The following is a 26,717-nucleotide window of genomic DNA, read 5'->3' as shown; positions in this document are numbered from 1 at the left end:
AATTTACTATAATCAACAGCAAATTAAAAAAACATATTTCTAAATAAAATAATAAATTAAAAATTAAAACAAATAAAAATTTAAAAATTTAAAAATTTAATATTAAATTCTCTAATTCAAACATTCCCTTAATTAATTAACACTTTAATTAATTAACACTTTAAAAAGAGGTTAATATTATAATTTTAAATTTTTTTAGTTTATTATTAATATATAAATTAAGAATTTAATTTTTTTTCCATTATTTTTCAAATTTAATTTTTTATTTTAATTTCTAACTCTTTTTTTTTAAAAAAAAATAGATGACTTGAGACTAACCCAAGCTTTTTATCTAGTCCTTATCTACGCTCTTTATGTGGAGGCTCGGACTAAAAACCCGTGGAAATGAACCAGACCAGCTCAAGGCTTTTTTCCATCCTAAAAAATTTCTTTCTTTCAACTCAAGGTCGACTTACAAGTACAATCGGTTGAATTTCATCCCCTGTTTATGAGTTAGTGAGACCAGAAACAAGCACAAAACTTTAGGATGAAGACACTTCCTATCAGCTGATCTAGGATTTCTCTCTTCAATCCATTTTTATCTGCACCTAGTGTAATAAATGTAATAAATAAGAAAAAGGATGAAAAATAATCAGAAGAGACTATCTTTCAGGTTTCCACCAGTGAGTAGATTGTAAAATTCATCTTCCCCATCATCGCTTTTCTTTTCAGGTTCTTTAATTTGCAAATCCAATGTATCTGATGTTGCTGGTGCAGGTCTTTTGACTGAGACAAATGCCACTTTCCTCGTGCCGGAATGGGCTTTTAAAAGTTTTGAGCTCGGGGAAGGGCATGAGGTTGAAAGCAAGCTACTTTCCTGGGCAATCTTTTGGCCAGGGGCTGTTGATGTGCCTGAAATTTCTCCTACTTTCATTCCGCCGTCAACCTGGTTTACATCATCGCTCTGAATGGAAGGGCTTGCTAACAAATTGGTCTTGTCGTCAGTGATCTTAATGGGACCTTCTCTGTCAGCATCTGCCTTCTCAGGAGCAAATTCATCATCTAAAATTGACATATGATGAGACTGACAAGTTAGAAGGAAGAAATAACACCAGAATCACATAAATCAGCAGGGAAGCAGACGTATGAAACATAACACAGGAACACAGCGAGTTAAGAGTAACGAACATTCTTACCCCCAAGAAAAGATTCAATACTCTGGTACCGTACAGCAGAATCTCTAATAGGAAGATCGTTTTCCCAATCCCCCTCTTTACTTTTCTTCTCACTCGTATGAGACCTTTCAAGCAACTCAAACTTATCTGTGTTCCATACACATTCTAGGGTAATGTATTCCTCATTTACTGGATAGAACTCCCTGTAAACCTGCATTAATGTCAGGAAAAAGGATAAGATGAGAGCATATATGAAAAAGGCATCAGTAGACAGCTTTCACTGTAAATGCAAATTTTAAAAGTCAGACTAACCTCAATTCCTTCCTCATTTATTTTTACAGAATGCTTCTTTTGGGAAAGAGAAGAAACTATGTTGAATACTGACACAACATCCAGTAATATCTGCAAGGGGGGGAAAAAGGTAAAAACAAGTTCTCTAATTATAAGTGGAATCCAGTATGCTAGACTTAGACTGCCCGACTGTTGGGCATTAACTTAGGAGAAGCTATACCAAAACTTGAGATCACCGACAGACAATTATATTGTCACAAATGTCACGATATTTTTAGCCTAGGAAAGAGCGGGTTTATAAATATCATATGACTATGTATATTGTCCCAAGATGAAAGACAGTTAGTATCATGGTCTAAATGCAACATCAATGTAGTCTCCATATTCATGCCAAAATCTGCATAAATCCTTTTTATGTAAATCTCCAATGCTAACTTGCCTTGACACTACAACAAAAATTTCAAATACAACTAGATTTTAGAAAAATGAACTGGAACTTACTTGTTGAACCAAAACACGAAGCCGCGCAAGCAGAGCCAAAATCGTCAGAGAAAATCCCATAAAAAATGAACGAGCAAGCAAAGTAGATACCTCACTGTAAATTGGTTAAAGGTTGAAACTAAAAAGAAGCAACAAGAAAACCTTAAAAGTAAAACTACGAAAATGCACAGCACTAGGAACAAAGTAATGAAATAGTGCTTATAATGTATCAGTTGCTTAGTGTCAAGATGGATACAGGAAACAGATAATCAAGTTCCAACTTGCCAATAAAACTAGTGCTTGTAATGTATCAGTTGCTTAGTGTCAAGATGGATACAGGAAACAGATAATCAAGTTCCAACTTATCTTTTATTAGTAATCAATTTCAACAACTATGTAGTCAAAAGCTAAAACATATCTAATAAAGGATACGTAGCTGCCTTGAGCATTGGCTCAACCATCTGCAACAGAAACAACACATATATGATTACATAACAATACAATAAATACAAGGGAAGACATATGGCCTTGCTCTTATAAAACCAATACATACAAGGATGTCGGTTAGTTTGATGAGAAAGAAATAAAAGTGATGAAAATGAGAAAGGAGAAATACTACCTGTGACAGTAAGCGTGCAGCTCCTAAAAGTCGCTCCAAAAAATTATGTTTCCCATCATCACATTTTCTCCTCTTCAAACTGCCACAGAATAACTACTAAAAGTAAGCACCTGAACATCATATCCGCATGAACAAATATATATCCTTTACTCTGAATCCAAATACACTAACTAAAAAACTCACAAGTCAATAATCCACTTTTCACTCTATTCTAAGCAACGTGCACTTCAGATTCAGATGTTTGCAAATATGCATAAAAGGGCTTGTATAAGGTACTGAAAACCAAATGTATATGTTGCAGAGAAACATTACCTTTCCAAAAGATGCACTTTCAGCTTAGGTCTTTTTCCTGTTATCACTTGAAAGCAAGAACCCAATAACTCTTCCAACTTAGCTAACTGCAAAAGTCTCAAATCCCTCCTAACCTAACACCCAAACTGTAATAAGCTACAGAGGCCCAGCAAGAATATATACACATTAAGCTCGTAAAAAGCACTGCAGTTTTTCAATTTGTATAGAATTTAACATAATCCAGCAAAACTATTATGGTAGTAACAACAAGTAAGAGCTAACCTTGAGTAGATATTGAAAATAAGAGGATCTTCGGTGCTGGTTCTTGTTTTTGTAAACAAGTCTTTCAAAAATGCCACGTTCTGCTTGAAGCTGTCCTAACAAAGACTTGAGCTTCTCCTCAAGATCTTCACTTTTTAAATCCATAAAATACCTTTTTCAACTTTTGTGCAGAAACCCTTCTAACATTTAGAAATTGGAAATAATCAGCAATCAATCACACAAAAATACCTATCTACCAGTTAAACATAATCAGCTCACTAAGCCATTCCTTCAAACACAAAGTACGCAAAACCTATCTACCAGTAAAACATCAAATGCAAGCTAAATAAGCAACACAAAGTACAGAGTTAAGTTTATATTTATGCAATAAACAAGAATTTGAGGCAGCATTATCTCATCGTCGTTGAGAGCTGAATCTGATAACGACCAACGAGTCGGCGGTGAGCAGTTGCAGCTGGCTTTTGTTCTCTCAGAAAAAGAAGAAAATTATAATGAAAAGATATAAGAAGATAGTAAAAACTGCAAATAGTGATGGCAATGGGGCGGGTTTGGAGCGGCGATCATGATACCCGAACCCAAACACCCCCCATACTCTATTTTTTAATTGGGGATGGTTCGGGGATGTCCCCGATAATCCTTGAATTGAGCGGGGATTAAAACAGGGACCCGATCCCCATTTAAATTTCAAACATATTATATGATTATTTATATCTAAAAGAGCATTAAGAAAATTATCAGACCAAAATGACAAATGAACAAGGCATCAAAATCAATGTAAATTAGATTAGCAACAAAAATAACCTATTTATTTATCTAATTTAAGTGAAATTGGAATTAAGCAACCATCAAAACTACAATAAAACAGCGTATGATTTACAAGACAATATCAGAAAGTGATCTCGATGCAACAATCTGAAATCCAAACACCGAAAATCAACTCCGAGTTCATCTTCTAAAACTCCAATTCATTCATGCAATACCTAATGTTTACTCTCGTTTCGTACAGAATTATAACAGCATTAAATTACCAAAAATAAAAAATTAGAAATAAATAAACGTAGAAACAGCAGAAACTGTGTAATTTAATATTAACAGTTTCGTTAATCAATATCACAAAATCGCTTACCGAAAGCTGTAAACTAAAAATGTTTTATGAGAGTGATGAGATAAAGATGAAAAATAGCACAAGCGAAAACCTTTAGGGGCAGGAGGAGGTGAGGGCATATAGTAACCGACTGGCGCGGCTGAGTGTTGGTGAGTGACAACGAACGGTGGCCGCTGACGGGGCTGTTAGTGCCGAAGAACAGCGGCGGCTGACGGGCTGTTAGGGTTTCCAGATTTCTTTTTGGGTATTAGAGCATTGGATAATAATATTTATTTCGGGTCGGATTCCGGGTCGCAAAAAATCCCGAAATCTGAACGCGAATTTTTGTTTTTTTTATTTTTGGGTACGGGCGAATCCCTGAAATGGAAACGAATTTATTTTCTAGATTTTTCGAGAGCTCGTACCCGATCCGAATTAATCGGAGGCCCTCGAAGGTCCACAGGTTCAGAGGCAGGGGTGGGTAAATCGGATTTCGGTTCAGGTTGTTTGGGTTTTGGTTTGGGTCACAACCAATTAGAGTGGGAGAATTGAACCCAATTGGGTTGAAAATTCTAACCCAAGTCGAACCGAACCGATTGGTTCGGGTTCACAATTCGGGTGAAATTCGGGTTAAACATTTTATGCTTCCTTCCCATGTGACATCTGCAACAATTTTTATCCAACTAAAACAGACCAGGCAAAGCTCACCAGACGTGTGGCATTAGAAAAAAGATTAAGTCTATTTCTTATCCGTGAATAATAAATAATTAAATGAAGTTCTCGCTTTTTCAGAAAAAGCTCCAATCTAAGCCACTCTATGCTGTGAAAGACATGCATCAATCAATAATATTTAATACATTGTGCTTCATGACAAACCAATCGAGAACATGAACCAGGAACATGCGGCCATTGTTTATAATAATAATAAAAAATTAATAACAATAATAAAAAAATGAAAAGTTACGTACTTACTGCAAAGATGGATTGGAAACAGTTGGAGGCGATGGCAGAGACGGAAGCGACAGCAGCTGGATCGAAAGCGAACGGGCGGCGGAGTGAAAGTGAGTCAGTCGTGAGGTGAATGAGCCGGAGCACGGACGTCGGCTGGACGTCTGTGGGCTGCGCTGCTGTTGTGGAAGAAGATGAGAAGAGGGGGATTAGATTACGAAGGCTTAGGCGGTTAGTTTAAGGATCTTGAAAATTGAGCGTGCGTGAGTGAGTGGTGTGAGAGAGATTTAAGGTCCAACCCGATCGGGTTTTAAATTTGATTCGGGTTACCGATCGGGTTCTAATTTTTAACCCGGATTTATATGTTAATCCGATTCGAACGCCCACGCCTGCGGGTACTGCTGCCATCACTAAGTCTACAATTCCTTTTTTCTCCCTTAGATTTTAATGATTTATTAACAGAGATTAATGTCAGCCACCTGTATGTTATTTATATATTTTTTTCCCATGGGCCTGAAGGCAGATAGTTCTCCACTTCTCGTGCAAGTAACACCCAAGGCCGAAGCAGTTAAGTTTTGTTTAATTAAAGGAAGAGTGGTGATTATGGGTGGGAAAAATTGGGTTTGGATCAATTCAATCGAATTTTAAATTAATCAGGTTGAAAAAAAAGTCATTCTGAACTCGATTTGAATTTTGGAGCGGATCAAATTAGATCATATTCAGATCGGATTGAATCGAATCTATAATTTTAATTGAGTATGATCAAATAAAATTTAGATAAAAGATGTATGACAGTTGGAGTTGCGTCATATTGTGCCAGCGCATCACAAACTCGCGATGGCTTTTAGTTTAGATCAAGTTTATAAATTCTCATCTCTAATATGTTTTAGTTTCTCTTCAATCATCTTCTTTGTTGCTTGTCTTCTTTAAAAACAAACTCCAATTGTTTTTTTTAGTTTCTTAAAATTTCAAAGCACACTAAACATACACAAGTTTACAGTCTTCACTCTCCTAAAGAGAAAATCTTAATTTGATCAATAAAATTGTGGAAATTAACTTCATCTGTGCAAATAGTCAAAGGTCAATCGTAGAGAAAGCCATCGAAATCCTCAGAGAAAGTCATTGGAGTCCTTTCTTTCTCACTGAATCATCATGAACCTTAACTCTCGACTTCGTAATTCCTATGGCAGCAATAAAGGAGGAAGAATTTTGATAATAAATATAGTTACAAGACAGAATATGCAAAATTAACTAATTTGTGTTTCAATCTTTTTTTCACACATACAAGTTTCCTAGTTAAAGAAAGAATTATCTAAATAGGGTGAACACAAGATTATATGTATTGATTAAGAAGGGGTTTTATAAGAGTTGCCAATTGCGCCACTCTTAAAAGAATCATACGGTCATGAAACTCGGTTCTGATCTGCCACGGGAAAGCTAAATCAACTAGATTTTCGTAGCCACACAATTGTAACCAGAGATTTGAGAACAATTAAAATATTTGACCATTTCGTTTGCTGCACCGACGTGGTTTTATCTTATGTTATTATGACGCGCGGTCCTTGTCGAGTTCCAAAAGCCATCAAATCATCCCATGGAGAGCAATAGAAACTTGGCAACTTGCTTCGTTCCCTCGTCATTTTCACTAGCCTCTAGTCATAAAAGAAACTATATTTCATTTATCCAATATTTTTTATAAGTATTTTTAAATGTTTTCTAACGATAACCCATCATTTTCCTCTTGATTTGAAAGCCATGTTTTTCTATCAAATTTACAATTTATTAATATTTTTTATCAACAAATGTACTATTCATGCACATGCTAGTAAAATGTATTTTATCTTCCTCTTTTTTTCGTACGTAAGAAAAGAGGGATATATATTACAATTTAATCGTGGATGGTGATTCTGAAAATGATGTTTTTTTAATTTTAGATGATTTCATTAATAGGGCTGGTTGAAAATTGGGGCTGTCCCCACTTGGCCAATTTGTTCTTAGTAAAGAGTAGAAATGACAAACACAAATTGAATTACGAGAACGATGAATGGGTGCATATGATTTTGATGGGCAGCAAAACTCTCTTCCTAGTAACTTCTTCTCAAAGGAGGACCCATCGCTCAGTCATTGAGTCAATCACACAATTAGCAAGCTTCTTCTTTTTTTCACTTTCTTTAATTTGATGGCTCAAACACGTGTGCGTGTGTTAATTAACCCATCAAATTAAAGTTTGGCACGGAAATTGAAAATAAAATAAAATATAATATAAGGTTATAATATAAAATAAAGAAAGCAGACCTAATCCATACTTGGTTCGTGTGTTCAACAATATAAAGTTGATTTTTTTATTTGATGATTATGGATAGTATCAACTAATTGAGCATTTAAGGCAATTGCATATTGCATAACTAGATAAGATTAAGTTATGAATATCTTAATCACGACATGTTTGGTAAGGCCCTTTTTCATATTATACCACCCAACTCCACTAGACCCAAATAAGGTATAACTAAAAAAGTATAGTTTAGTAGTATATTTTGTAAACTTTGTTTGGTGGTTTTAGTATACATGTCCACCCTTGGTGGCTTGACCCCATCCCACCAAATGTCTAGTAGTTAAAAATAATATTTCAATAATTATTAAGGGATAAGGACACCCCTCCTATCCCTATTTTATAATAATAATAAATGCTTAACACTAATTTTCTTTTTTTTAAAAAAAAAAACTATCATTACATTAGAAGTGTAACTATTACTACATTTGGTTATCAGTCATAAATATTAAAAGTAAAATTCATATAATTTGGAGTTGGGTGATTTCCAAAAAAAAAAAAAAAACTGAACCGGTTGGGATTGATTTGTTTCTAAATTTGTTTTATTTTGATTAGATTTTTTTAAATTCTATCAATTCAATTAGTGTCTTAAAAAATGAACTAAAGTGAGAAAAAAAAAAAACAAAATAATTTGAACCCAATCCAAAATTCTATTACTAAAGGAAATGGCAGGCTTTCTATGTAGCATGCTCCCTTTCCCCTATTAAAAAAAAAAAAGTGAACTTCATTTCATTGGGAATTTGAACAAACACTACGAAATATGACTATGAGTGCATCTAATTATTAGCATCTCTTGGTGAAGAGAAAAAGATAATAATATATGGTATAGGTTGATTGAAGGTGAAGATTCAATGCCAAGAAGCCAAGTAATCGAAAGCTTCTTTTGATATTCTTTTATTTTATTTTATTTTATTTATTTAGTTTGTCCACTCTTTGTAAATTTTGGAAAGTTAAAAAGGGTGTATGGGTCATTATGATGGTAGTGTATGCAGCTTTTGCTTTATTCCAAAAGATTTATTAGCATCACTTGATCTAGATCAACCAATAAGAAGATGCCACTTTTCTTCTGGTTCATGTCATTGATCATGCTAACCCCCCCATGTCATTTTTAATTTCTTTGCTTTTGTTTTATTAATTGGGTAGGACTGAAATTTCAATATTCATTTGCATATAAAACCAAATAAAGGGGGAAAAAAAATTGGCTGATTAGTCAATTGCCTCCATCAAAAGATCATTGGTCACTTTTGGAAAGTTTGTAAAGTAATATTTGTTGGCTATCAAATTATTATGACAAATTGGTACTTCAAAGAGAGAAAGACATTTGGTAGCACACAAAAGAAGCAAATCTCCACTTGGGCAAATTGTTTGTCAAGAAGTAATTATGAATTTAGTGACCTAACCTTTTATTTTTTTTTTATCTTCATTAGTTAATATATATCCATAAACACTCTTTGACGTATAAGAAAAATTGACCATTTTAATGCATTTTATAATTTTTCTCCCCTTAATCATGAGATTATTTTCAACCAATAAACATATAATTAACAATTTTATACCTATAATTGTTCAATTAATTAATTATGACACCCACACCGTAGTTTATTATCATAAACACGGGCATCACAATTATTATTATTATGAGCATCAAATTTTTTTATATTCTTATCTTAAAGACACCTCACAAGATGCTTATGCACTGTAGATAGCGACAAACTTTGATCTTTTTAACAAGCTTCTACCCCTTTAACAAGTGTATTTCCCAAAATACCCCTGTACCAAAATATATGAAAACTAAACCCATTTCCCTTTTCCCAGTTCCCACAGCACACGGTCCTTAAAACCAGAACATTGGATTGGACTCCAGAAATTGACCCAAATGCCCATGCTACGTGCTACCCGAGAGACGCCGGCAATTTGGACCTTTTCGGTATCCTAAATCAAATTAAAAAAACCGGTCAACCGTTAGGACACGGTCACCTTTCAACAACAGAAGCTGAAGTCTTATTAGTTTAGTTCTTTGGTCTGTCTCAAAATCAAAATATAAACCATTTTTTTTTTAATTTTTTAAAGAAACTATGATGCTGCTGCCGCTGCAACAGCAACAATAATGGTCAAAATAATCCATGAAGCTACTGAAAACATGACTCAGCTTTGCAGAAGAGTTGTTCATGTGAATATTAGACGGAGTTTGTTTGATAGAGTGTCGATTTTCCGGAGGTTCTTTCGGTTTATTTGGGAGAGGATTCTTGTTTGTTCGATTGGGAAGCAGCCGGCAGTTAGGTACCAGAAGTTGACCCGCCGGTCGTCGTCGGAGTCTTCTCCGGCGCCGGATACTATGGAGGCCGGCCTTGTGGAGCTTTCCAGGACGTTTAGTAGTGGGTATGATACGGATTCGGACTTGGTTTCTTTGAAGATCAGTTTGTTGGGTGATTGCCAAATTGGCAAAACAAGCTTCGTGGTTAGTACTTTTATCAATCTTTTTCTATGCTTAATTATATGATTTCTTTTTCTTTCTTTTTTTTTTTTGCAACAAATTTGCTGAAGTTAATTCAATTAATTTTTTTTTATTTTTTCAAAGGTCAAGTATGTGGGAAATGAGCAAGAAAGAAGCTTGCAAATGGCAGGATTGAATCTGATAAATAAAACTTTGATGGTTCAAGGTGCCAGAATTGCTTTTAGCATCTGGGATGTTGGAGGTATGTTACAGAAATCTTGTTAAATTTCTCTTTTTTTTCTGTTTCTTTTCTTATAAATGGTTTTTTAATTTACATTTTCTTGCTGCAAATTTGTTTTTGCAGGAGATAGCAGGTCATTTGATCATGTTCCAATTGCTTGTAAAGATGCAGTAGCAATTTTATTCATGTTTGATCTTACTAGCAGATGCACCCTTAACAGGTTTGATCATAATCAATGATTAAAATTTTATTACTAGTTGGACAAAATGATCACTTTGTTAATGGAAAGAGTGAATGCTTTTGCTGATTTTGCAGTATTGTTGGGTGGTACAGTGAAGCCAGAAAGTGGAACCAGGTAACAAAACAGAGTCTTTTCTTTCACATAATTATTAGCTAATTGTTCATTGCTTGCCAATAATATGCATTTTGAGAATGAGAGTACTCTGTTCATGAAACAGGGAAATAAGATTGAATTGATCTAGTAATTGGTCAATCATTATTAGGTTTCACGTCAGACTCAAAATTCAGGCTCCACCATTAAAGAGAATTGATATCAAAATCCAGGATGGTTTGGAAACTTTTAAAATCTCACCAAAATTTCTTTTTTGGAGTGGAGCCTCAAAACTCGTGATGTGGGCTGAACCCGTTTTCTCGTTAATGAGCTTTTAATTAGGTGTCTTTTTATGAGTAGTCAATGCTCTTCTTCTTCTTCTTCATCTACTTTCTTCAATAAATTTACTTAATTTATTTTAATAATATGCAGACAGCGATTCCCATATTGATAGGGACCAAATTTGATGATTTTGTGAGACTCCCACCAGATTTGCAATGGACTATTGCAACTCAGGTAAAATCTTGAACCTCTTAACGCATAACTAAGATAAAAATTATTCTTCTGTTTCGAACCCACTGCTTAACAGTATCCTTTAGTATATTTATTGCCAAAAAAGGGAGTTTTCTAGTGCCCTTGTGCTGGAAGAAAGAAAAAGACAGTGAAATGCTTGTCAATTTATATAAAATCCCAATTATTAATAGTTAAGTTGATCAATTTTGAGCTTAATTGTGCCATAGACAGATTGACATGTGAATTTGAAGAATGTCTTGGAGGACTTGGAGACTTGGAGTCTTTGACAATTCTGGAATAAATTGACATCTGTGACATCTTTTTCTCTCTCTCTCACCGCGTTATAAGATAAGCAGCAACACAGAGGGGCCACGTGTTCATTAAAGTTTAAACTTAGAATTCATACAATTTCACTTACTTTTGAAACTTTCTCTAAAGAGAGCATAAAATTTATCGTATGCTTTTAGAGAATTATGATGTGGTTCCCTTCTATTTGTGGGTATCTGACGTTCAAATCTCTATTTTGAAGTGCTAAGAATGTGACAATTTGTACAACTTTGTGCAGGCGAGGGCATATGCAAAGGCAATGAAAGCAACCCTTTTCTTCTCAAGTGCTACGCACAACATAAATGTCAACAAAATTTTCAAGTTCATAATGGCCAAGCTTTTTAACTTGCCGTGGACGGTAAAGAGAAACTTGACTATAGGAGAGCCGATTATCGACTTCTGAAAATTCACTTCACAGTGATGATTTTTCTTCATTTTCTTGTACATACCCAGAAAGAGAGAAAATGAAAAAGGCAAAAGATAGCAGCAAGTCAATATTTTCCGAGAAAATTAACTCCATAGCCCACCTAGGTGTCCTTTTTTAAATATTCTGTCCTTGTTTCGGCATGGAATCAGATGCCACATGGGTGCATGAGTGCCACAAGGAATTAATATATGATTTCAGTTGATTCTTCGTGCATTTCAAAAGTTTAACATCAACGGTACCAGGAAACATTTACATTTGTGTAAGGGCAAACAATCCAATCACATTCCACTGCACCAACAAATTCCATTACTGTGTAGAAACTAGTATTTGTATGTCAATTATTTGAATCAAGCAGACCTATATGATTAGTAACATCAGGACAAAATGGAACAGGCCCTCTTAATATATTGATATGCTCAGGTTAACCGAGGCTCGTTTGAACTGTTGCATGCGTTGAGCTCTTCCCAGATATGTTTCCCTGTTTGCACCATTTTCATCTACTTCATCCGAAAGATAGAGATTCAATTCTTGCAAGACGTTTCCAAAGAATATCAGATAGTTTAGAAAGCGTGCTTCGGTCATCGTTCCCTTGAAACCTCTCACATTAACAACTCTAAGACTTGAAGTGACGCACGGATAGAGTACAATGTTCTTAGTCCAGCATTTTTCAGGGTCCAATTCAAATGGAGGTCTGTAATTCTGCAGACAAACCGAAGAAGAAACAAAATGTCTCATTGAGATCAAGAAGTACTGCTAAAATTAAGAAAACATTAAAAGCAATTTTTTACCATTAGTGTAACTTTTACTTACAGGAAAGCGTCTGCCAGGACCAATGTTGATTGTAAGAGTTTGTAGCGAAGGGCAACTCTTGAGCATGAAGTTGATTCCATAATACTCATGTGGGTGCATGCCTGCATTCAGAATCAGATGCTTTACCTCCAGTGGAACTGTCATACCGAATGGCTCCTCCGCATGAGGAATCACCTAAAATTCATAAGCAAAGAGTTTCATGTAAATCCCAAATATATAGCTTCTTGACTCTTAAACAAATTCATTTAGTATGACGTGGCCATATCAAAGTGCTTTTAAATTTTCCATTTGCGTGCATTGTTAAAGCCAGAATTGATCATCATAGGCAACAAATTCAGAAATGAGAACGGGAAAAGGCACTTGAACAGATTAGACGGACTCAAGATGATACCTGAAGCAAGAAACTGCACACGGTTAAAACTCTAACAATTTCAAGCTGTCGTAAGAGCTCATATAGAAATTCACCAATTTCTTCATCAAAATCCGGTTGTAATGCAAAGTCAAGTTCTACCTCAGTCAGGAAGTTCTGTCTTTCGACACGAAACATACCCTCCGTCCCAGAATATTTCCAGAACCTTAAGTTTGGTGCCGCAATCTCATACCTATATTGGTTGAAATCGCATTTATCAATGACCAATCTTTTAAGCCTTAAATTAGGCACAGTGATATCAAGGTACTCTATTTCCCAACATTTTTTCAAACTCAAACTCTCCAAGAATGGGCACTGCACCAACAATTCTCTGATTGATTGCACACTTAGTTGAATCCAGCCCAAAGACAGTTCCTTTAGTGCAATGAAGTTGTTGAATCGAGAAGCATTGATATTGCAAGAGAACAACTCCAAAGATTCAAGACCCACGTGGCCGTAAACATGCATGGGCAAATCAAACACTGCTTCATGATTTTCCGAACCATGTTCTGGCCACAAAGGATCATGAAAATCAAGGGCTAACTCCTTCACGTCACGCGCAATTGCGAAAGAGATACAGTTCTGCACAAGAAAGTTCACAGGCCTCGAAATCACAAGGCGGAATGTTTTAACAATGGTTGCGTTGTATTGTCCAATCCATTGATGAACAAAATTTATGAAGTGACTCCTGTGCAACTGTTTGGTTTCTTCGTTGTCATCATCTCTAACGAAGAAGCTTTCAAGAAACTCAATCTTTTTCGTTGAAAGCCAAATGTGGCGCCATCGTCGTGACAAAATGCTTGTTCTTGCTGCTTCTTTGAAGGGCAAGTAAGAGATAATCACGGTGACTAAATCGTTCGTTAACTTGGAGAACATGTCCACGTCGTCGTTATCTGCCATGATGAAGGATTAATGTGTTTTTCTTTCTTTTTCTTTCTTTGGGAAACTTATGCAAGAATCAGTGGCTGTGTGTGTGTGTTTTTTTTTTTTTTATATATATGGGAATAGTTACTGGAGAAGCAAATTACTTGTTGTGATGTTTCCATAAACGATCGTGACGGTTGGGTTTTCGGCGGTTAGTAATGATGACAAATTAATCATTGGTGACTGTTCGATTGACAACTAAAAGCATCACGAATTTCCCCCAGGCATCCCTGTCCGTCCATCAAATCTAATTCAGATCCAACGGCTCCAAAAATCTCTCCCAGCAGCTACAAGGGTGACAAAACAGGGGAAAACACGTCACTGAAAAAGGGTGAGTTTCCTTTCACGGCATCGTGTTGTATGATTTTTGTTTATAAAATTAGGGACGACTAAAAGTTGTTTGATGGTTGTTGTATTTGATGCGTTAATGTGAGAATTTTGGTGGGTTTGATGCTCGATAGATGGTGTGCATATATTGGCAAAATAGCAGTAACTTTTGTTGATTTAGCTTATAATGTACTGCTAAAAATTAAATTCAGCAACATGAACAGAGGATAAGCGTTCATGTGGACGCATTCTAGCATGGACTTTGATGCTTATAACAAGTTTGGATATTAGGTGAGGAGGGATTGCTAAGAGTAGAACGAGAAATGGATAATCCAGTTAATGTTTTCAACACGTGTATTTAGATTTCTTGTAGACCTAAAATTTCTTGTAGACCTAAAAACAATTGCGTAATCACCTGCAGCTGCAGAAGGCACCCAATGATCATCAGAAGAAACGATCTACACATTGTAACCGAGTAGCTTCTCGGACTTGGCACAAGAAATCTTAGCTGTGATGGCCTCAACATCATTAAAACTAATCCCAAGTTGTCCTAATTGAGCACTAATGATTCACTACATAAGTTGAATTATACATAACACGTGCATTAGATGAACGTAACTCTTGCTCCTCTTATAGCCCAAAAATCTGTCTATTGAGATCGCTGGTCCTGCGGCTGGACAGCCAATTCCAGAATTGCTTGGCAGAGTTCTAGTTTTGATCTTCTGTTTCTATAGCAGCATGCCGCTCTTTAAAGATGGTGCCCAAATTGAGCAAGTCAGAGCTTGTTTCAGGAAACACACCATCGCAGGTGAGGCCGCGAGAGACATAAAGCCTGGCAATTTTGATGGAGGAGTCGATGAATGATACGATCTCTTAATATTTTATTATTTATTTATTATTATTATTATTTTTTGTTGCAGTTTTTGTCTAATTAGTCAAATGTAGTGGGACATTACTTTGTGGAGTCATGGTCTAAGTTATGGAGCACGATATGGGAACAAGCTTTAGTGTTTGCTATTTTTCGGATTTGTAAATCTAAGATAAGTTGCATTTGAAAAGCCTCAAATTGCTGAAAAAGAGTGTCACGACTATTAATTATTTTGACAATTTTGTAAGTTGTATTTTGGAGTTTATTGATTTTTCGAATAACTAATACTTGGTCTTGGAGGTTCATATTTCCTTAAATTAATCTATATTTCTTGTGAATTCTTTCTATTTTGTTCAAGTCACCATTACAAGCATTTGCAACTGTAACAATGAAAGACTTCTGGTAGAAGAATTGGTGACCACTGAACACAAAATCAAATAGTTTTTTGTGAAGTTGGAGAATTGTTTTTCATCCGAAGGTGATAATAAAGATGGCTTGCAGGAGGTGGAATTGATCATTTCTAAAGAAAAGCAAATTCGGTGAATGAAGAAAGTAGAATTTATGCCGCCGAAACTCAGGACGCTGTCGTCGGGATATCAGAAACTGGCCCTAATAAACGATTCTGATTTTGCAAAAGTAAAATAGGAGGGCGATATAAATTTATGTACCTAGAGTTCCAAATAGGCCCTAAATTGAAATCATTCAAAAGAAAAAAAAATATAGTATTCTTTCTTATTTCTTACTCCTAGCTATCTCATAAACATAACGCATGCTTTTTATTATTTCGTGGATGAAAACTTACTTTTATTAGTTTTTTTTTTAATGTGTTGCAATTCTATACCTATATTTACAATTAAAATTTTATTGAGATTCGCCTAAATCAATTTTTTTTATTTTTTATAACACAGCTCAAAATTTTACCATCACTAATTTTAGAAAAATATATTTGTAAAACGAATAAATTAGAGAAAGAAAAATATATTTCAATCGAAGTATTATATAATTAGAAGGAGAAGGAGAAAGGCTAGGACTAGCCACTAGCCATTTTTTATTACTTAATTAAATTATATAAGCTTTTTAATGTTATTGCTCTATGATACTTTTGTTCATGATAACATTATTTAATTCTAAGTAGAAGTTCAGATTCAATTAAGAGTTGTAATATTTGATTTCTCATTATATCTCACTAGTCCCTACTTATCACTTATTTTATCTTTATATGAAATGACTTAAAATGGTAAATAGTTTTTAAGTGTACCCACACGATAATTTTTATTAATTTATAATTTAACAATTTTTTTCTTAAATCCTAATTTTTTTTAAAAAATTATTATCTCTTCTCAAATATTGTATACTCTCTACTCTTGTAATCATAGAAGAAATTATTTTACAATACTCAAATTGTTTTTTATGGTTACGACAATGGTGGATGAAACTTTTTTTAAAAAGAAAAAGAAAAAAGAGAAAGATTATAGTGATCCATAAAAAAAAAATTTTTGAAATTGATTTTATAAGTTTTATGTGGTGGATGCTTAGAAAAAAATATAATAAGGATAAATTCAAGATTAAGTAGAGTACGTAAAGAGATAAAAGATTAGCCTAAAATTTTTAATGAGTTTAAATGAAAAATAAAGGATGATGAGATATAATGAAAGGATCAAATATCACTATTCTTCAATTAAACCACCATCATGTATGTATTAGACCGACCAACCAACCAACCCACCGACGTAAACAATTCAACTATGCTATTATTTAATTGATCATCAATGAAATCTCTAACTTGAAAAGCATTAATTAATTGCTTAAAAGTTTAGAGTAATAATTGGAAAATTAACTAAAAGCTTCACACCATCATCAATCATGATACTAACCGAACTCACTAACCGGAAGAAAGCGTGGCCAACAATTAAAATACTACGATGCTTTTTGCTCCACAAATTCTTAATGCAATAATAATAATAATAATGGACATGCTTGCTTGCTCATTCTATGTAGTGCCCTCACTAGGTTGGTGATTTTTTTTTGTCTAGGTCGTGTGTGTGTGCGTGTATAAAAGAAAATTATTATCATTATTAAAATTTACAAAACTACCACCACGTGTATATATAAAAACTACCATTCAATATTAAAAATAAGCTTCCCAATTCTTTATTTTCATTTTTGCCTTTTCTTCTTCATGACTTTCGCCGCCAATAACTAATAAAAACCAAATACTAGTGGTCACTCCACCGCCCAGTCATTTTCACCCTTTTTTTTTGTAAAGTTATTCTCCTAATAAAAATGAGAAACTTGTATTTTATTATTCAATTATCAAACTTTATTGATTATTGCTTAACTTATTATTATTTTTTAAAATTTTCATACCCGGTTAGAGGTTGTGATGATTAGAGAATTAGAGATCGAAATGTATAAAACTCACATGAATTCTCTGCCTCTTAGGCAATAAATTTGTAGTAAATGGCTCGTGTTGTTTGAGAAATTTGAGGAAGAAATTTGGCTCGTGTTATTAAGGGAAATTTTCCTCTACAAATTGAGCTACCTCAAATTGTGTTATTGAGTTCCCAATTAGTTAAATTTATTGCTATTATTTTTAACAAATAATATTTTTTTCAAATTAAAAAGATGAATAAATTTTAATTTTTTTTTAATTTACTTAAGCATGCTAATTAAGTACTTTGGATCATTTTAATATGTTTAAAATTCTAAAGATGTCCCATGACATGAACATTGAACAATAACCGTCTTCCTACCTCAGTAGTGTCTTTTTAATATTTAAATATTTGTGTTCATTTGGTATTATGGTCCAACTTTTGAGTAAATAGATACTATAAATTTTAGACAAGATCCTCTTCTAGCAATTTTTTTTTTTCTTTTCTCCTAACCTCTCCTAATTAAATCAATGGCCGAGAATAAGCTTTGAATTTCAATATTGATAGTTAAACCAATTTTTTCACTTTATTTACAATTAAACCATCACTAAATTTGGAGAGGAGAGGAGAGGATAGAAGGGGAAGAAGGAAAAAAAAAAAAAAAAAAAAAAACTAAAAGAAGATCCTAATCCCCAGATTTTTCATTGTCCAAGTATGGGATAAAATCAGTTTTGCTCTGAAATCACAAACAACAAGATATAATACTGTAATTTTTAAGTTACAATTGCTCAACTAGCAAAATACTAAACAGGCGGCATGCTTATCAATCCAAGCATGAATACTATTAAAATTAACTATACTCGTTTAAAGTGATAATTTCTATGAATATGTGTACAGGAAAAGTGCATGATAATACACTAACATAAATTATCAAACATGGTTTGCTTCTACAGAAAGCCTTTCGGATCATGATGGGAACAGCCCGGAAAGATAACATCTCCCGACTCTTGTTGCGCTATTAAGTTCTTCTAAGAAAAAATCAGGAACCTCCTTCATGCAGAAAGTCCCCTGATGCCAATCAATCATTCGAGTTCTCATGCAATAATACATACTCGCGGCTGCAAAATTCCACATAAAAATGTTTTTAAAAAAGGAAGGTTAGAAGCACTAGAGGAAAATACAAGGAAAGCAAACGAGTTCCCCACAAGTATTAGACTTAATTTTGACTATGAATGCTTCATCCATATTGTATTGCTGTAGATCCAAGAAAACGAACAAAGGCCAGGGGCCAATCATCTTTCAGACCCTGAAAACCGAAATTCCAGAGCCTGAAAGATGATGGACCAAGGGAAATAATCTGTAGTCTTTTCTTTTAAGAACCCATCCTATGCTATGAAGCAGAATACAACTAGGCCTCATCTAATTACCAGAATATTCAGATAGTTATTGACTGGCTAAACTAGACTAAAACATGATCAAAGTACATGAATGGAAAAAACAAAAAGGCCACTTTCCATAGGGAAAAGGGAAAAGAAGGCAGAAGGAGTGGGCAGGTGCAGCTTCTGCTTTTTGTATCCAATGTTTACAACATCAGGCAAAGCAAATGAATGCTTTAATAGAAGGGAGCTTCCAATTTTAATTAGATGCATGAGCATGTTATGACATCATGATCCATGCAAATGGAAAGCACATTAAAAATTAACAACAATTTACCTTAATACAATCAAACAAATGGTATCTTTTCAAAAACTTCATTATCATTGCAGCACAAAGAAGAATATTATATTAAACCAAAAGCAAATTTAAAGCCTGCGATGAATATTGATCAGTGCCCTACCTGCTATTACCGAACTTAATGGTGTCTTTTTCAAAGAGCTCATAATAACGTTGAGGTTCAATTGGATTATCCTGCAAATGCAAAATAAAATGTCAGATAAAAGTTATTGCAAACACAGATTAATAAATGGAAATTAAGTATTAAGATGATTTTACATTAAGGTAAGTCTTATTTGTGCTTCCAAGGTCCATTATGTAAGGCCTGAAAGTGAAAACATAGGCAAATAGATATTAAATCTAAAAACAGTATCTTCAAACTCATCATGTATACATTCTTCAGATTGCTCCTACCTTACTTCCTTAGATAACATACCATCAGGTTGCTCCTTCTCCACTTGCCTGGAAAACAGAATCAACATATTATATAATGTCGCAGAACATCAATAACCACATAAACTGCAAATCATGCAAATCACAGATCTACCGGAATTGAATGACAGCATGTTGTTTGCTGCAAGATGGATGATCCGTCGGAATGTCTGCTACCCTTCTTTCCCTCCCAAAAAGGTAACAACTTTGACGATGTATGTAAAGAGGTTCTGTCAATGAGAGCAGACATCTTAGAAACACAACGATATCAGATGAACAGATTGCAAGCTTTCTTCAATAATCAGGAATTATATTCACACATTACAAACAGGAAAAGGTACAGGATGCTTCTCCCTATCCACCCAATCATATCAGCATGGTTTTTGACCAACTCAACCTAACAAGACAAGATTCAGCCTTGTTAGTGACAGCATAAATTTTTGACTTACTATATTATTTTAAAAGTTTCTGGGTCAATTGTTTCAATAAACTTCTAAGTTTTTCCTTTGAAATAACAAGCAAATATCATCAAGCTCCATACACATATAGGAGACTCAATAAAAAGAATTCATCTCTCTCACTAAGATCTCTCTCCCCCCCTCTCTCTCTGAGCTCCACAGACAAAGGACAAATAATAAACTTTAACATGTGCATGAAAAATTGTATACCTTTTAACATTTCACCAGCCTTAAAAACATAAAGTCTCCATCTTACACTAGGTTTCCGAGCATCTGGGGGTTCATTGAAAAGTAACGTCACACCTGGCAGAGTAACATCCGTGTGGCAGAGTGAGATTAGAACAGAGAAATTCATATATATGTATCGATCATTTAAGATATTCTTCCTACTTTTTATTATTATTATTATTATTATTTTAATAAGAAAAACAAAAGCAAGTATATGTAATGGTGTAAAGGATACAACTAATTAAACAAATATGAGTAAGAGCTTGGCCCCCACAGACTATCTCGGCCTTTGTTAAGAAACAACCATGCAGGACAATTCCTGCCAATAGTACGTTGAGGCGAAATTCTAGAGGAGCTTTCACAAGGCCAAAAACAAAAGTGCCAGATGACCTGTCACTACCTAACAGCTACTCTCTGCACGCATCTTGTCTAAAGAAGAAATTGTGAGAAGTAATTTTGAAGACAAATAGAATTTGAAAAACATGGAAGTACTTCATCAAATAACAACCAAACGCGAGCAGATGAGTAAGTTTACGACAGGCAATTGGGCAAGATTAGGGTAATAAGGAAGCTGTCTTGAAAAAGCCTTGATGCATGCTAAGATTATAAAAGAGAGTCCCTCCAAGATAAAGCAACCAAGGTGGACAGATTTCTCATATAAAAATAAAGGCAGGAGGATTTCACCTCGAAATCTATTCGTTTCAGCAGCAAGCTTTCCAGAGAGCTCGAATGAAGGTTTTTGCTGCAAGTTTGGAAGACAATGAAATCAACAGTAATAAGTTACAGCAGATAAACATTTATCACAGAAATAATGTACAACACCTTAATGCTCGGAGATCAAAGTAGAAAAGAGAAATTATCATTAATTCACAAGTAGCTCCCAAGTTACAAAAAAAAAATTGGCCAAATAAATGAACAAATAACTGCCAGCAAAAAAGAGAAAGAACTAAGTAAACGAAAAGGCCAGCCAATAAAGCTACAACCACCTTTTCTTTTGCTTGCAGGGCCTCCTCAGCAGCCTTCATTTGAGCCACTGAATCAATATCATCATTCCTGCTAAAGATGTAGGCATCATCCCATCAAAAACTACAGCAATGCTATTAGCATCAAAATCAGTCTATTATATTTTTCAACAATGAAAAGCAGATTTAGAGGATTTTTGTCCACTTATATGGCGAGACCATGCATTATAAAGAGGTATCATGCACATTTAAAATATCTTACTGTAGTCTAAATAAGCATAATCTGATCATTAGACCCTAAAGCAAATGGAAACATCATTGAAGTTTTACTGAAGATCTTTTTCTCAGGGATTCCTGCAAAGATACCTTCCCTCAATCTTCTATTTCAGAGTGATTCTTTTCAATTTCCTTTTGGTTTCTTTTGGTTGATTTATCTTGTATATAAGTTATAAGTTCCATTATAAGTTCGATCTTGTCGCAGCATTACTTCACTAAAGTTCCAGGCACATAAAGTCACCTGATTTTCCAATTTTCCCATCCAACTTTTATATTCAGGATATCTCAGTAATTTCAATTGGATAAAATGTGCATAACAATGAGGCTTTAAAGTGTCAACACGAAGGAGTCAATTCCGAGAAAACATAAAAAAATCACATAACAGCTGACATTACACACATTATGCTCTCTGTCAATCTTATCTCCATACTTCTAGAAAATTACAACATGTTATAAGTTTATAAAAAATTACAAATCAACCAGAGCACATTGTATCACTACTAGGAAATTAAGGGTGTTTGGCACACCGTATTGCATTAGGGTGCATTGCATTAAGTTGTAATGCAATGATGTAGCATGGACTGTAATATATAAAATAGTATTATTTTATATTAATGTTAAAATATAATTTAAATCTATTAATATTTTAGGATTTGATTATTACTATTTGAAATTAACTATTAAATAATTATTTTTTTATATTATTTTTTACAAGTTAACAATGATTTAACAATATAATATTATTAAATAAGAAAATATAACAATATTAAGTTATATTATTAATATAATTATATTATAATACAACTTATTTCTATATATTAGATATTATAATATAGTATAATATATAATTATATCATATAATATAATATAAATTATATAAATTTATTTTTATTTATTAAATAATAAATGATTAATAAAATTAATGTACTTATTACGTATTTAAAGTAAATAATTAAAATATTTTATGTAATGAAAGTAAAATAGTGTATTATCATTTATTTATTAAATATTTAGGTTTATTACTATCTTTATATTATTATTTAAATTAAATTTTTTATTTTAGATGTAAACATAAATTAATATTTAATAAATTTAAAAATTTACTATAATTTATTAAATAATAAAAGTTCAATGATTTTATATAAAAATGAACAGTATTTTAATACAATACAGCCTAAACCCTACCCTCCAATAGGTTTATTTTATACAACTTTCAACGTACAAGCCACTTTTTTAATGCAATACAATGCAACCATAAATTACAGCCAAACATGGGTTAGCATAAGAAGAGTATTTTAATGCAATGAAATCTAGTGTAAAGCAAGCTGCCAGATGCACCCTAAGTTATTAGATTTATGCAAAATTATTCCTTTCAATGATACAAGTTACTCATCTTACTTTCAACCCCCAAATACAATGAAATACTATGCTAAAGATCTGTTAGAAATAATTATTTTAGAGTCACTAAAATGCCAAAAAGGGCAACAAGCACAATTTACAACTAGAAGATGCAGCATCACTCAATAAAAGCATAAGAGAAGTTCAGAGTTCAAGAAGCAGCTCACCTGTATTCAGCTCCTCCGGAGTTCATTACCTGAAAAAAAGAAAAAATGACTAAGTCAGACACTTTTACTTGTGCATGATAGCAATATCATCTACTAATATTATTCTTTAAAGAATACATTCATTTAAAACATTTGTTTTCTCTAATTTAAAGAAGAGTCCCCCAGCAAGAAAGCCAAAAACTCGATACAATTATCCTGATGCAAATCTGACGTAGACTCAAAGGTTCATTAACACATTGATTTCTAGACATAAAAATATTATTGAAACTGCTAGGAGGAAACTGAATACACAGACCAATCACCGAGTACTGCTATTGTTATGTATATTTCTTACTCAAGCTTATAAGCAAAATCTTGCATTAATATCTACTTTTACATTTTCACTCCCAGAGTACAGGTTAGATGCATTAAATTAGGGTAGAAACACAGGGCATCTGCCAGTTACGTGCATAAGATCCCAGAGTAACAGTTTTCCAAAATACAAACATATGCTATTTTGAAGCTAAAAAGGCTTAGAAAGTGATGGATATCACCAGACACCTCGTGACGAGCCCAAGAACCATCAGCTGATTGAGGAGATCTATGCCTGCTCCTAGGGGGTCGATCCAATGGAGAAGTAGATCGATCACGTCTTGATCTGGAAGACTGGTTACTGGCCTCATTTCTTCCCAACTTCCTGCCCTCTCTGTCACCCTCAAAATCCCTTTCACGTCTTTCCTTTCTTTCACTCCCAGTTTCCCTCTCCGAAACCCTTTCTCTATGTATATCTTTATCACTTGCTCTACTATGATCGTTTTCACGTTCTCTCTCTGTCACTTTCGCATCTGCTCTCCTCAAACGTTTTGTATGTGGCGAAGGAGACCGAGAAACAGGTAAGTGGGCTTCCTTATCACTTGTCCTGCTGTGATTTCTCTCATGCTCTTTCTCCGTCAGTTTATCAGCATCTTTCTCAGCATGGGCTCTCCTCAACCTTTTTGTACGAGGAGAAGGAGATCGTGAAACAGGAGAGCGTGTCCTTTCCCCAAGCTTTCCCTTACCATTTTCCCTACCATTATTTCTCTCATGATCCCTCTCAGTCACCCTTTCAGCATCTCCTTCATCACGGGCTCTTGCCAGCCGTCTTGTACGTGGAGAAGGAGAGGATGATTTGCCAATATGCGTTCCCCTGTCACTTTTCCTACTATGATTTCTCTCCTGTTCCCTCTCTGTCACTTTCCCCAGCTCTCTTTCATCTCGGGATCTCATTAACCGTCTCGTACGTGGAGAGGGTGAACGAGAAACCGGAGACTGTGACTGTGCACGCTTTGGAGATTTAGCACGACTAGAATGTCGCTCTTTCTCTCTTGCTGGAGAGCTTCCGCGATGCGAGCTTCTGTGCAGCACAGGTGATCTTTCTCTTCGAGAAGGGCTCTTCCTAGACAGACTCCTCCTACGAGAAGACCCTCCTTGATCCCTAACAGGGGATTCTGAATGATTGCTTAAATTTCGTCCCATTCTGACCTTTCAAGTCAGCTTATCAAAACTAAAATGAGAATTCAAGGCACAAGCACCATTAGGTTTCATCAAAATAAAGAAAAGGGTAAGCAAAATTTAGAAAAATTATGCCAAAACATATTACTACAGCAGCAATAACATAACTTTTCAACACAAATGAAGAACTCACCTCAACTATCAAACTTAAAACCCTAGCAAATAAAATTACCATGATCCCCTTATAAAATCAGGGATGGAGAATGAGACGGGGACCCAATCCACAGAAATTTTTTTTTTTTGTTTTTTTAAAAAAGGGACATTCCAAGCTATGATCAAATTATCAAAATGAAAATTACAATTCTTTGCAGATCTAATAAACTTGCGAACAAAATAAGGCAAGAAAAATTTCTTAATGTAATTTTCTTGTTGCTTTCTAAATCTGCTCCAGTTTCAATGTTTCATTAATTGTATGTGTGTTCAAGCACTAGTTTCACAGAATTGAACATCACATTACGACAGTGAAAGGGTGCGTTTTGGGTGTTCAAATAATTGAAAAAAGCGTGGACTGAAACCTAGTGGATGGAGCAACATGTGAACTTGCAATGGAGGTAAGAAATCTTGTGAAACATCAAATCACTAGAAACAGAAAAGAAAAGCAAGAAATCGCAATAATATTTCCTTCTAAATAATCAAATCCTACACAATTTCGTACTAATTCTTTTTTTTTAGAAAAAGCCAATTCATTTCCATCGTCTTCTCACCGACCTAACAAAACTTCTCTTTATTACTGGTAAAAGCAAGAGTAAAGCCAAAGCAAAGGGGGAGCGGCGAACTTGGCTGTGCAGTGAGAAGCGAGCGGCTGGATTGCACAGCCTTTTCTATTTTGCTTCCTCTCAATACTCTCGTCCCTCTCTTTCTCTAAGAGATTCGCTACCGCCGATTTTATAGTATCTTAACGGCAGCCCCAGACATCCCCAATTATATAAAAAGGAATATAAAAAAATTCTTAATTTATTTTCGAAATTAGCATATGCCGGCACATTATTGCTAGTAATGACTGAACTATTATTAATCGCAGAAACAAAACCCTACCTAAACCCTTGAAATAGAAATTAGCACTCAATGCAATGCATTTTAATTAGTTTTTTTTACATCTAAAAGAAAATTCTTGCTTACCAGAAATTGTTGAAATGCTCGTATGTGTTTGCGTGATGTTTGTGGCGAAGTGGCGGTGGTGACTGGTGGGAGCGATTATTGATTGGGAACTGGGCGTTTTGTTTTTGTTGAGTTATTTGGGGGAATTGCGTGGCATACACCTCATTTCCCCAAATCACCCAAAATATGAATTAAATTAGAAAATAAAATCGCGTTCACGCAGTTTTAAAAAGAAATTTAATATATATATTTTTTTATTTTACACTTAATTAAACTAATAAAAAATATAAATTAATTTTTTTTAAGATGAGGTAGCCTTATAAAAAATAAAAAAGCTATTAACCAGTAATACAAATAAAGAAGCAACACAAGATAAAGAATAAAATGAGAGAATATATTATAGAATGATTTTATTCATTCCAATTGTATTTGTACAAAAACAAAAAGATGATCTCTCTTTTTATAGTTATATAATCACTCCACGAAATTAATAAAAAGTTATGAATCATAATTCCTTGTGACATAGTGGGAGTTATAAGGAAACTAAAGGTTGCTAATGGGAGATAGTGGAGAGACTATGAGATACATATTATGAACATCTACATTTATTTTAATAAATTCATAACACTCCTCCTTGGATGTTCATTATAAAGAATATGTCTCATTAAAATCTTTACATAATTGTTATTATGTAATAACAATCAAATTAATTATAAGAAGATGAAAAACCAAATCTAAAAGAAAATTTCTCTATTTATTAGATAATAGAGAATATACAAAGATGAGAAATGGTGATGCCACATCACTTCCTCAAGTCCTAACTTTATATATATATTAGAAAATAGAACCGCGCTTCACGCAGCTTTGAAAAAAAATTAGTATTATCTTTTTTTTTTTACTTTACACTTGATGAAACTGATAAAAAATATGAATTGATTTTTTTTTAAGATGAGGCAGCCTTATAAAAAAAAAAGAAGCTATTAGCCAGCAATAC

At 34.1% G+C, this 26,717-nt stretch overlaps 4 protein-coding genes across 15 annotated transcripts; 1 reads left to right on the top strand and 3 right to left on the bottom strand.

Annotated features, from left to right (window-relative positions):
• Positions 1-415: 415 nt before the first annotated feature.
• LOC18054299 lies at positions 416-5,596 on the bottom strand. 7 transcript variants are annotated; one of them, XM_006452169.2, is made up of 9 exons: positions 5,174-5,596; positions 3,118-3,296; positions 2,857-2,969; positions 2,545-2,623; positions 2,358-2,386; positions 1,947-2,040; positions 1,467-1,556; positions 1,176-1,365; positions 416-1,041 (listed from the first exon to the last, which is right to left on the bottom strand). In XM_006452169.2, the coding sequence occupies exons 2-9, from the start codon at positions 3,259-3,261 to the stop codon at positions 632-634; spliced, it is 1,149 nt and encodes a 382-aa protein (XP_006452232.1). In that variant the 5' UTR covers positions 3,262-3,296; positions 5,174-5,596; the 3' UTR covers positions 416-631. The 7 variants fall into 7 exon arrangements, with proteins under 7 accessions (XP_006452232.1, XP_006452234.1, XP_006452233.1 ...); XM_006452171.2 differs by having other exon boundaries at positions 5,170-5,574; XM_006452170.2 differs by having other exon boundaries at positions 3,118-3,293; positions 5,170-5,574.
• Positions 5,597-9,293: 3,697 nt separating this feature from the next.
• On the top strand, positions 9,294-11,956 carry LOC18054298 (septum-promoting GTP-binding protein 1). 3 transcript variants are annotated; one of them, XM_006452163.2, is made up of 6 exons: positions 9,294-9,936; positions 10,057-10,174; positions 10,277-10,373; positions 10,469-10,508; positions 10,917-11,000; positions 11,563-11,956. In XM_006452163.2, the coding sequence occupies exons 1-6, from the start codon at positions 9,586-9,588 to the stop codon at positions 11,725-11,727; spliced, it is 855 nt and encodes a 284-aa protein (XP_006452226.1). In that variant the 5' UTR covers positions 9,294-9,585; the 3' UTR covers positions 11,728-11,956. The 3 variants fall into 3 exon arrangements, with proteins under 3 accessions (XP_006452226.1, XP_024034290.1, XP_006452228.1); XM_024178522.1 differs by having other exon boundaries at positions 11,229-11,656; XM_006452165.2 differs by having other exon boundaries at positions 11,225-11,656.
• A 100-nt stretch (positions 11,957-12,056) lies between these two features.
• On the bottom strand, positions 12,057-13,897 carry LOC18054297 (putative F-box protein At3g29830). Its single transcript, XM_006452162.2, has 3 exons — positions 12,953-13,897; positions 12,562-12,735; positions 12,057-12,450 (listed from the first exon to the last, which is right to left on the bottom strand). The coding sequence occupies exons 1-3, from the start codon at positions 13,868-13,870 to the stop codon at positions 12,151-12,153; spliced, it is 1,392 nt and encodes a 463-aa protein (XP_006452225.2). The 5' UTR covers positions 13,871-13,897; the 3' UTR covers positions 12,057-12,150.
• A 4,293-nt stretch (positions 13,898-18,190) lies between these two features.
• Positions 18,191-25,903, bottom strand: LOC18054296 (FHA domain-containing protein DDL). 4 transcript variants are annotated; one of them, XM_024178519.1, is made up of 11 exons: positions 25,745-25,903; positions 23,636-24,617; positions 23,096-23,124; positions 21,279-21,348; positions 20,977-21,034; positions 20,275-20,367; positions 19,722-19,836; positions 19,589-19,636; positions 19,454-19,499; positions 19,299-19,369; positions 18,191-18,579 (listed from the first exon to the last, which is right to left on the bottom strand). In XM_024178519.1, exons 2-11 carry the CDS (start codon positions 24,587-24,589, stop codon positions 18,540-18,542), a joined length of 1,524 nt encoding a protein of 507 aa, XP_024034287.1. In that variant the 5' UTR covers positions 24,590-24,617; positions 25,745-25,903; the 3' UTR covers positions 18,191-18,539. The 4 variants fall into 4 exon arrangements, with proteins under 4 accessions (XP_024034287.1, XP_006452224.1, XP_024034289.1 ...); XM_006452161.2 differs by having other exon boundaries at positions 21,279-21,345; XM_024178521.1 differs by lacking the exon at positions 25,745-25,903 and adding an exon at positions 25,334-25,555.
• Positions 25,904-26,717: the final 814 nt, after the last annotated feature.

The sequence above is a fragment of the Citrus clementina genome, unplaced genomic scaffold (genome assembly GCF_000493195.1).
Source record: "Citrus clementina cultivar Clemenules unplaced genomic scaffold, Citrus_clementina_v1.0 scaffold_1, whole genome shotgun sequence".
In the NCBI taxonomy this organism is placed as follows: Eukaryota; Viridiplantae; Streptophyta; class Magnoliopsida; order Sapindales; family Rutaceae; genus Citrus; species Citrus x clementina.
The sequence above is the reverse complement of the archived record's forward strand: the minus strand, read 5'-3'. Positions and strand labels throughout refer to the sequence as shown.

Coding starts and splice junctions, on each gene's coding strand:
- LOC18054297 (XM_006452162.2), bottom strand. CDS start 13,870: ATGGCAGATAACGACGACGTGGACATGTTCTCCAAGTTAACGAACGAT. Junction 12,736..12,952: donor TGTGCAGTTTCTTGCTTCAG/GTATCATCTTGA, acceptor TATGAATTTTAG/GTGATTCCTCATGCGGAGGA. Junction 12,451..12,561: donor GTCCTGGCAGACGCTTTCCT/GTAAGTAAAAGT, acceptor GTTTGTCTGCAG/AATTACAGACCTCCATTTGA.
- LOC18054298 (XM_006452163.2), top strand. CDS start 9,586: ATGGTCAAAATAATCCATGAAGCTACTGAAAACATGACTCAGCTTTGC. Junction 10,175..10,276: donor TAGCATCTGGGATGTTGGAG/GTATGTTACAGA, acceptor TTGTTTTTGCAG/GAGATAGCAGGTCATTTGAT. Junction 10,509..10,916: donor AAGCCAGAAAGTGGAACCAG/GTAACAAAACAG, acceptor AATAATATGCAG/ACAGCGATTCCCATATTGAT.
- LOC18054299 (XM_006452169.2), bottom strand. CDS start 3,261: ATGGATTTAAAAAGTGAAGATCTTGAGGAGAAGCTCAAGTCTTTGTTA. Junction 2,970..3,117: donor ATTTTCAATATCTACTCAAG/GTTAGCTCTTAC, acceptor TTTGGGTGTTAG/GTTAGGAGGGATTTGAGACT. Junction 2,387..2,544: donor CTGCACGCTTACTGTCACAG/GTAGTATTTCTC, acceptor TTTCTGTTGCAG/ATGGTTGAGCCAATGCTCAA.
- LOC18054296 (XM_024178519.1), bottom strand. CDS start 24,589: ATGGGACGAAATTTAAGCAATCATTCAGAATCCCCTGTTAGGGATCAA. Junction 20,368..20,976: donor TGAAACGAATAGATTTCGAG/GTGAAATCCTCC, acceptor TTACTCTGCCAG/GTGTGACGTTACTTTTCAAT. Junction 19,370..19,453: donor CAAATAAGACTTACCTTAAT/GTAAAATCATCT, acceptor TTGCATTTGCAG/GATAATCCAATTGAACCTCA.